General features: G+C 42.9%; 1 protein-coding gene across 1 annotated transcript in view; it reads left to right on the top strand.

Annotated features, from left to right (window-relative positions):
* The window catches only part of RECQL4 (RecQ like helicase 4), a gene marked incomplete at its 5' end in the record, with an annotated part of 19,508 nt that overhangs the window by 5,764 nt on the left and 3,108 nt on the right, over positions 1-10,636 (top strand). Inside the window, 11 exon segments of the mRNA XM_072424434.1 lie at positions 286-369; positions 542-730; positions 823-1,005; positions 1,238-1,367; positions 1,498-1,775; positions 2,158-2,295; positions 3,551-3,725; positions 4,138-4,267; positions 6,282-6,454; positions 9,860-10,046; positions 10,395-10,548. Of these exon segments, the coding sequence (XP_072280535.1) occupies positions 286-369; positions 542-730; positions 823-1,005; positions 1,238-1,367; positions 1,498-1,775; positions 2,158-2,295; positions 3,551-3,725; positions 4,138-4,267; positions 6,282-6,454; positions 9,860-10,046; positions 10,395-10,548 (1,821 nt within the window).

Here is a 10,636-nt window from a genome sequence, read left to right as displayed (position 1 = left end):
GGGGTGAATTGGGTAAATGGGATCTCCGGGTCGGGATGGGGTGAATTGGGTAAATGGGATCTCCGGGTCGGGATGGGGTGAATTGGGTAAATGGGGGGCTCTGGGTCAGGATAGGGTGCATTGGGTAAATGGGGGCTCCGGGTCAGGATAGGGTGAATTGGGTAAATGGGATCTCCGGGTCAGGATGGGGTTATCAAGGTAATGGTGCTGCAGCTTAGGATGGGTGAATAGAAATGATGGGGCAGGATGATGAGCACTGATGAGCATTCCTTCCATTTCCTGTAGGTGTCTGGTCTTCCCTCTAAGCTGAAAGCTGTTTGTATTCACTCCAACATGACAAGAACTCAGCGAGAAGCAGCGATGGAGAAGGTGAGGTCCCCTTTGTATTTTGTGTGATAATCTGATTTGTGTAGATTTGATGTGTTGCTTGTCTTTGTCTGTGTATCCCCCTTGTATGGTGTGCCGCTAGGTGTTTTCACACTTGTCTGTCCTGATTCTAGATATTTCTCTCTTCTTTAAATTCTTTGATTTTTTTTCCAAGGTAAAGCAAGGCAAGGTGCATGTGCTGCTCCTTTCACCAGAGGCTTTAGTTGGTGGAGGCCAGTCAGGGTCCAGTTGTTTGCCCCCTGCTGACCAGCTCCCCCCAGTGGCCTTTGCATGTATAGATGAAGTTCACTGTGTCTCAGAGTGGTCCCACAACTTCCGGCCCTGTTACCTTCGACTATGCAAGGTGAGTATGAACGTCTCATCTCTGTGAAATGAAAAGGAATCCTGGAATTCATCAGCCAGAACTCACCAGCTGTTCTTTTTGTCTTTTCTCAGGTTCTCCGGGAACGCCTTGGTGTTCGGTGTCTTCTTGGACTTACAGCCACAGCCACCCTAAGTACTGCTCAGGATGTGGCCCGACACCTGGAAGTGTCAGACAGCGGCAAGATGGCTCTGCGCCTGGCAGCTGTACCTCCTAATTTACACCTATCTGTGTCTATGGACCAGGACCGGGACCAGGTGATATCACAGTGTTCCTGTTCTGTTGTCTACAGTCCGAGGGTCTAGGAGATGTGGTTATATAATGATTGGAGGACGCCTCCTTGTTTTGTTATATTCTCATATCCTGACTTCTCCAGATTCATTGGTTTCCTCTTTGCATTGTCATCTCTTTATTCCCCCACCTCATTCTTCTTCCCCACTCACCTTTCTCACCTTACTCCCCTCACCTGGCTCTCTTCTTATTTTTTAGGCTCTTGTTACACTTTTAAAGGGAGAACGTTTTGGCTGTTTGGATTCTGTCATGTTTTAATGTACAAGAAGAGAGGAGACACAGCGCTTGGCAGCATTACTTCGTACGTGCCTGCAGGGGGTGGTGGTGAGTCGCACGGCAGAGGAGAATGAGGCAGCAGAGCATGACAGGAAGAAGGTGCAGGGTAAGAAGAAATGTTTCTGGTCATTATTATTACACACGAATTATACTGTGAATATGCTTATTTTGTTCTCCTGCAGCAAGGAAGAAAATTCGCCGCCCACTGAAGTGGATGGCAGATACATATCATGCAGGATTGTCGGCTTCTGAGCGCCGCCGTGTACAGAACAACTTCATGAGCGGTCAGCTACGAATCGTCGTGGCTACTGTCGCATTTGGAATGGGTCTGGACAAATCTGATGTTAGAGGAATCATTCACTACAATATGCCTAAGAACTTTGAGAGCTACGTCCAGGAGATTGGCAGAGCTGGGCGGGATGGCAAAGATGCCCATTGTCACCTCTTCCTAGACCCAAATGTAAGTCTTCCTTCATAAAGTGTGCGGCGTCTCATTTCCTGTGAGCTCATTACAATCATTTCTTGGGTATTTCCCACCATTGCTGAATGACTAGAACTGAAGAATTCATGGATTTGTTAGTGGTCACCTTGTAGCAGAGATCTGGGATCAGCCTCTAATAGGATTGGATGCAGGATAACGAATCGGATATCTTAATATAAGGCTCATTAGATTCATAAGACAATTCATAACCAATCCCTTGGCTGATATTACATGATTATGTTAGCGGATCTTTTCTATGATGTATTGGTTCCACTTATGCCCATAGTAACCGCACTTCTTGCTCCCACCCTGTGGCTCCTTTTACTTTTGGCCGTTTCACGTCATCCATTGTGTGTTTCAGTCACAGGATTTGGATGAGCTGCGCAGACATGTCTACGCCGATTCAGTGGATTACATTACTGTAAAGAAACTCGTCCAGAAAGTCTTTCCAAAGTGCAAGTGTGGCGAGATCCAGAAAAAGCGTGAGGCTTTGAGGAAGGTGAGATCCGGCTAACACGTTTCTTCCCCAGATTCCAGGTCACCGCCCTGGTGGCATCATCAGGAATAACGTTTGTTTGGGGGGAGCTTTGTGTGAGTGCCGGCAATAAGAAAGAAGATAATAATAATAAGATAATAAGAAAAAAGACTAAACTGGTGGCAATTGGATGGGCTGCCTGTCACCTGTAAACAAAGGTGAATCCCTATAAGTTACTCTGCCAGCCCTTTTCACACCTAGTCAGATCACTGCTATACAATGTAATTCAATTGCTTTGAATTCCTATTTCTCCCTGATTTGCTGTGCATTGTCATCCACTTGCTTATTATTTCTGTCTTCTGAAGTCTTCATCTTCAGTTGTCACTTCTTAGATAACACTAAAGATTTATGGTTATCATCATAGGAGCAGGAAATCAAACTTCTGGAGCAAACCTAGCTACAAGCTCCATATTGGTACCATGGCATCCACATGACCACAAGCAAAGGCTTCTCAGTGTTCTGCGGGTGGTCAGCAGTGAGCGGGACAACACACAATTAAAGCTTCCACTAGTTTGTGCCATAGCTATCCAATAACACTTACAGATGTGTCCACCTCCATGATATGTAGAGTCTTTCCATTGACTTCTCTGTGTAATCACTTAGTGGGAATCGGTTCAGTGTAATATCATTGAAGCTTAGTTCACAGCAGTTACACCAACTGGCAACCACTAGGCTTTGGGATTGGTAACTGCTAGGCAGTTAGGTCTTGTTTTTGGCACTTGTATATTCTTAAACACTTCCATAGAAGTAACAAGCAGTGGCAGTTACAATACAGTCCTGTAGCTTCTAATATGTGAAGCAATGCGGCCTCCTGGAATAAAAAGAGAAAAACAACTGAGCCTTTGTTAGAAAGTTTACCAATTTTTGTGAGAAGTTTTAGGCACTAGAACAGCTGAGCCTTATACAATAACTTACACTGTGATGGTCTGTGGGCAGCAAATACATTCTACAATATTCTCCCAGCATGAGGATGGCTCCATGTAAACGTGAGGGGGAGCTTGTCAGGTCTGTTCCCAAAAGATTGGACAGGTAAGATACAAAGAATAAACCTTTTACATGCAGCTCAGCAGTGATTAAATCATGAAGGTGCAGACATTATCTCTATACTGCCTTTCCTGAACCAAGCAGTGTTCAGTACACATTGACATTTAAATGTTTCTCTAGTGACCTCCATACTTGTCATTCCACGAAGCTTATCTGCTCTTCTTTGCCCCTGCAGGGCTGTGAGCTGGATGATGAGGAAATGTTGGATTTCCTGGCACAGTGTGATGGTCAGGAGGAAGCAGGGGACAGAGCCCAGGCTACACATACATTTGTGGAGCGGACGTGTCATAGACATGAGCGTGCTCTGCCTATAGAGGAGACGGTGCAGGCACTCGATGTACGGGAGGAAGGTGAGCTGCTTATAGCCCCTACTATAAAATTAGAGTCTGAATAAAATGTTCTAGCCTCTGATAATTACCCTTCAGCACAATTCAGAGACTGGTCTCTCTCCAGAAAATATCTCTTATCTGGGAGATTGGAAAAGCTGCACTGCACAGTAGTGGTGTCTGAGAACTGGGGATACTGGGCCCGGGTTTACACAAACTGATCCACAAAAAATGCAGCCTCTTCAAGTCTCAGAACAAATAATAAAGATATGGCATTCCAGGAAAGCCGGTGGAGTGTAATTAGGAACAGATAGAATTGTATCATACCCCAGATAATGGAATATTACCCCATCCATATTTGTATCCCAAGGTTGGGTGTATTTCTCAGTATTGGTCAGTGATCTGTTATCTTAGATTTATTTCTTTTTTTTTTTAGGTATTGAGACTCTTCTCTGCTATATGGAGCTCCATTCTTCTGAGTGGTTGGAGCTCCTCCACCCCACCTTATCGATCTGTCGTGTGACATGCTACAGTGGCCCTCAGCAGTTGCGTGCCCTGGCCCTCAGGTAACATGTCACCTATTGTATTTTCATGTTTTCACCAATAATAATTATTAAAATGATTTAAATAGAATAGCATTGAATAAACATCTCTCTGGGGTTGTTTCCGGTGCAGAAATCACGTGGAACCATTATCCCCGATCTGTTATACCTGTGCAGCCGCTTGCCCCTCTTTTCTTACACTTCTGCCAGGTAACAGCTGTCTAGGTACACCTTGTCATGTACCTTCCGTCTGTACAGCTTGCAGGGACAGCCCCACTTCCCCCAAAGTCTTCTGTTACTCCAGAGATACAGAAAAGCCTTTAGATGATTCTTCCTAAAGCTGGAGGGCCGGCCTGTTACTACACAGTATGACCGGTCTTATGTCCTACGGGGCCCCTAACACCCCAAAAATGGAAATCCTCATCCTGCTTTAGGACTTTTCGGATTCTTGCATTACTTTCTTCTGCAGAAAGATTTCTTGTTCCATCACAATGATTGATTTCATTGGCATCGTTGGGTCCATCTGGATCTCAATCAATCGACTTATCAACTGGTTAGCGCAATGCTGAAGGGACAGACAAATCACCCATAATGTGGATTGGGAGACCGGATTCCACAATAACCAAATCCTCTGCACTGCTTGTGACCGTCGGTTGGTGAAAAGTTTGTTACTTGTATTAGGTTGTTTGAAGTCACTTGGCAGAAGTGGACCAACTATGGATACTAATATCTAAGTAACTTATCTCCCTCCCCAAAAACGTATGCCGCTGACTGATTGTTGATTAGCTCTTTTCATTCCTACACCATTCACTTCCACATCCTTCCAAGCTTGGTCTCTCCTTGGTATGAAGGTGCGCCATTTTCTACAGGAATGTCTATTAGTCTGCATGGGTCCATGGAAATCTCTAATTCCCAATGGTGGTGTCCCAGAGATCACCCAATCACCATGCTAATCTCCATCTGGAACTCTCTAGACTCTTCAACCCAGGGATCGTAGTCCCGGCATCAAAATATTTCCAGGCTTTACATTCCAAGTTTTTTGCTGCTTTCAACTCAGAAGTTGGCATTCACTCCATGCAATCCTCACGGTGGTCTGCTGTCACCTCACTAAGGAGACTTTCTGGTTCAGTAGACTTGTGCACAACCATCTTTTCTGTGTCAATGCTTTCTGTGATTTCCTCTAAACTACTGGTTTTTAGCATTTCTATTTTCCCCATAGTGGTGGCTACAGTGACCTTGTATTGGGCTTCTTGGATGACTGACATTCATGGAATAGTCAGTGAATAATAATGACTCCCTCATTTTCCAGATATTAGCAATTTGGATAGATCCTGAACATCCTAAAGTTCTAGTTAAGCTAGTTCTGGGCACTAACTGGACCAGGGTGTTCCATCCCCCACATAAACTTCAGGCTGTCAAAGCCCAAGTTGTTGCCCCCCAATCCAGGAGCGGTTCATTTCCAAATTTCCACTTTTAGCATCGGAGTTTTGTGGCAGATGGGTCCTTCTTCCTAGCACTTCTTTTTACACAATTCTATTCCAGGAACTGACAATGGAACATTTTGTCATTGAGAAACAAATCCAGTCATATTCCTAAAGAAATATATATATGTTTGATCCCGGGGACCAGGCTGTGTCTGGATTGATGGTTTGGGATCAAAGAAGAAAATGTTCCTTTATTGTTCTGGAGAATTCTTCGTCAGTTTCCACCTTTTACCCTTTTTTCTGCCCAGAGCATCAGAAAGGGACCTGGCTTCATGGTGAAAAGTTCATCTGAGGAGGCAAACAAATGAAAAAAAAGGATTAAAATGCGGTCAAATGAAAAATCAATCCCATAATAAAGGCAGAAAATATGAAAGGGGTAGCTGTAGGATTTGTTTGTGGGGGGAATAGCTGAATCTAGGGGTGCAGGTGGGTAGTGGGCACCTATCACTCTGATTCCTTAGCATTTTATCCTTGTGTGTGTGCTGGCTAAATATTACTGATATAGAGTCTATGGTCGTCTCACCACACACGTAATATTTCTATCTTCTCCTCAGCTGTCCTCCGGTGGCTGTAGCTCTGGCTCGGGAACGTCTGTCCGGTATTGATCACACACACACCAGTTCTGTGGAGTTCAATGTGGTGGATGTGGCAGATTCAATGGGCTGGGAAGTCATTCGAGTAAAGAGAGCTCTCCGCAACCTGCAATGGAATTCTTCTACCACTGGAGGTAACGTGTAGCAGCGGGGCACTGACACAGAGCCCATTTTACCAATTCAGTGCCACGAAACTACTACCCAACTCTCACCTTCACCAGTGCTCCTCTGTGATTTGCAGCTAAAAAGTGTAGGAAAGAGAAATAGGGTGAAACTGCCAACCCTTAATATTATTCTTTAGGTTGTATTGTGTGCCTGCCCCCAAATTAAGCATAAGTGAAAAGACAAGAAAAGCTGGGGTTTAAAGGCAACTTTTTGTGAAGTGTATTGTTGGTAAGTTATATTGTAGGTCATATACCATACATGCAGTACATGGTCAAAACATAAAAAAACAAATCATCAAGGAGGTCCCATCCCCTATACAGAACCATAAAAGGGGGGCATGTTGGGACTAGCGTTCTAGACAGGATGATCCCTGACGGAGAAATTTAGTGTTGTGTCCTGACGCATTTCGCCTGTACCGGCTTCATCAGGGGACTTGTGAGCCACAGAAAGTAACTGTGGTAACTGAGTGGTGTAGTGATTCTTCCTGATGTTATGGAATAGATGTGTTTGTAAATCCTCTTTCTAAATGGTCTCTTGGTTTTGCCCACATAAAGGGAGCCGCATTTGCAGGAAATGAGATAATTACCCCTTGTGTGGTGCAGTTAATGTGATAGTTTAGTGTGACGCCATTAGGAAGTACTATGCATATAGATTCTTGGACCCATTGGCATTGGGTACAGTGGCCACATTTGAAGGAACCTTTGATGTTTTCAGATGATGGAATGGTGATCCGGCAACCAGCTGGTCCCTTAGGGAAGGTGCTCTTCTGAAGACAAGTTGGGGTTTATTGCCAACAAATTTTTGGAGTGAGGGATTGTCACTCAAGATATTCCAATGTTTTTGACAAATTTGTTGGAGTAAGTTGTGTTCAGTGTTATATTTGGTGATAATTCGGGTTTCAGCTGTGTTATTTTTGGTGTCAGAATTGGTTTTGAGAAGTAGTTCTTCCCTAGTTTTTGTTGCTGCTTTCTGTTAGGCCTTCTTTAGGAGCTTTTTTGGAGTATCCCCTTTGGAGGAGTCTAGACTGGAGTATCTTTGCTTTTTGATGTAATCCATTTGCGTGGAGCATTTTCTTTTGAGACGTAGGTATTGGCCATATGGTATGCTTTGTATGAGAGAGTTTGGATGTGAGCTGGAAGCGAGTATTTCCAGCCGTCTCCTTTCTGGAAAGGCTTGTTGTAATGCAGTGCTATTTATTGAGAATGTAAAGATTCAAAACGGCTATATGGGTATGTTCCAGATTCATGATAAACCAGGTTGAATGGGTTGTTTTGTAATAGTTTGAAGAAATCATGGAGTTCGTCCAAGGAGCCTAACCGAAATATGAAGATGTCATCTATATATCTCCACCACAGATGGATTTTGTTGGCTTAGGTGGCGTTTTTGAGTTGCTGGAAGAGCTCCTTTTCCCAATCCCCCGGGTAGAGATTTGCGTAAGATGGTGCTCACTTTGTATTATCTTTGATTGTACTTTGTTATCCTCTGTTCTCAATTGCTCATGTGCAGCTCTCCGCGTGTACACAGTCTTCGTTTTGGACCCCACACGCCATTTTATCTCATAGGAAGAGCCATCCACGCAGTAATCCCATTGCTGTGTTATCTCATCAATTAACATTTCATCTGTTCATAGAAGGTAAGCTCAATTCACCAAGATACCTAACGCAGCCTATGTTAGCGCTTTCCCTATTCTCTGTCATAACCCCATCCCCCCCTTACCACCAACTAGCAATTATTTTACATTCTTTTTCCATTTCAAGAACAGATGTGAATACATGCATTACTCATCACACTGATCCCAGTACTTTGCAATCCATATACCTCAAACTGTAACCTCCTATCACTTCTTACCATACATCATTTTTCATATGACTGATATACAAACTTTATACTATTTATAGAGAACAAAAAAGAAAAGGACATAGCAATGGGACTCTAACGACAGTTATTTTTCATAAAAACGTAAACATTTTATTATAATTCATTAGTAACATTCATAAAAAACCTTTGCTTAATTTGTTAAAAAATATTGTGCTGACATAGCGGTTCAAATATAATATTTTCATGAATATCTTTTGGATGTATAAACTTCATTGACAATATTTAAGCACTAATCACTATTGTGTTACAGATATCTGACCTATCTGATTTATGACTCCAGTTATTGTTATATGTTTGATATGCAGCATTATTTTGGAACAAATATAGTGGCTGCAACCTCACTGCTATTGTTTAACAATTTCATATTATCCGCATCATTGTCACGCTATAATATATGTATCGCTACACATATGTTTTATCTATAATATACTACTAAAGACAGATCACCATTATTATTTTATAAATTTATATTTATGTATTATTTCTATTCATTGCTACTGTATGTAAATGTCTATACACATGTCATTTCCATATACAGTTACTCTCTGTGGCTCACAAGTTCCCTGATGAAGCCGGTACAGGCGAAACGCGTCGCGGCACAACACTAAATTTCCTATAATTGTAAAGTTTCTGTGTCATGGATCATCTTTTAATAACTTTATATTCTGATGTCTCAGTCCTCTGAAGAAGTCAAATTAGGTGAAACGCGTAAGGACATGACGCCTACATCATCATTTACTTCTTTGCGCCCACCTCATTCAGTTAAGAGTCTGTCTAGCTCCCCCCAAAAAAACCCATAGCTGGTTCCTAAGGGGGTACGAATAAATTTAGGAAACATATATACCAAGTGTGATGTAACAATGTAAATATTTTTATCTGTATTTGATGTTTAATACTCTGCTGCATTTAAACCCCCCTACTTCTCTTCATTCTCTATTTGTTACCATACGTTCATGAGGGTATGCAGCCTTCCAATGCGAGAGGTGATTGGGTATATTTTACACTAAATCCATGTCACAGGGATCATCTTGTCCAGAACGCTAGTCCCAACGGATCCCCCTTTTACAGTCCTGTATAGGGGATGGGACCTCTTTGATGATTTGTTTTTTTATGTTTTCACCATGTACTGCATGTATGTTATGTGACCTACAATATAACTTACCAACAATACACTTCACAAATGTTTCCTTTAAACCCCAGCTTTTCTTGTCTTTATTTCTTCAATTTGCTGCTAATGCCAGATATTTGTCCTTCAATGGGTTTCTGTTTCCATCTTCACACCCCATCTCTTCCACCTGGAATGCATTTGAGGGAAGTTCTCACCCAAAAGCAAGGTTAGGGGTAATGTTTTAGTGGGGGCCCCTGGTGACATGAAGACATGTAGGTGATGAATGTTATGATCTGCCTGTTCTGAAATATTTTTGTGTTTGATGAATCATTTGAAGTAGTGACACGACTATTTGGTATAACCCAGGCGGCGTCATTCTGTGTCTCAGGTTTCCGTGGTACGGGCCGCAGTGGTGTCTTGGTGGAGTTCAGCTCATTATCCTTTCATTTTTGTTCTTTTGGAGATCTGACCAATGAGGAATTTGAGGATATCTGTGATTTTCTCTACAACAAACTTTCTTCACGAGAGGCGACTGCGCTGAGGCAGCTGAAATTGTGCTACCAAGTCTTCCAAAGGTTTGTGATTGGTTGTGTTTTCGGTTTGTTACCTGGAGGATGACCCCTGGGCAGGTATTGGTCACATGATGAAAGCAGAGGAGAGAAGTTTGATTCATGAAGGATTCCTTCCTTTCCATGGGTAATATGTTTTATACATTTGTAGATGTTACAGAGTGCAGCCTCTGATAAGTGACCGCTTGTGGGGTAACGCTGACAGTGACCCATGGGCACTGGGCTGCCCGGGGGGCACTTTTTTGGGTGATGGTCTGCTTCCATCACAAAACTATTGTGGGTCTGATTGGTTGTCTGCACTTTATGATCAGCTTGTTTGTATATCGGTAACGCATTTCTTGTCATTTATTACAGTGTGGGGTACAGGAGCAGCGCAGGGTGCGCAGAGAGAGTCAATCTGGAGAGAAGCGCTCAGCTGAAACATCAAATCCTGGAATATTTTCAGGGGAAAAATCCTCTGCAAAGCGCAGAACCGGAAAACACCGAGGAAGAGCTGAGAGATCGGAAGGTATCCGGAATATTCCAATATCATGACCCGAAATCAGACAGAACGAAATGCATGCAGAGGAGCCAAATGTCTCTGTGCCTTACTCTCA

This window comes from Pyxicephalus adspersus, chromosome 1, assembly GCF_032062135.1.
Source record: "Pyxicephalus adspersus chromosome 1, UCB_Pads_2.0, whole genome shotgun sequence".
Taxonomy (NCBI): domain Eukaryota; kingdom Metazoa; phylum Chordata; class Amphibia; order Anura; family Pyxicephalidae; genus Pyxicephalus; species Pyxicephalus adspersus.
This window is presented reverse-complemented; position numbering and strand designations above follow the sequence as displayed.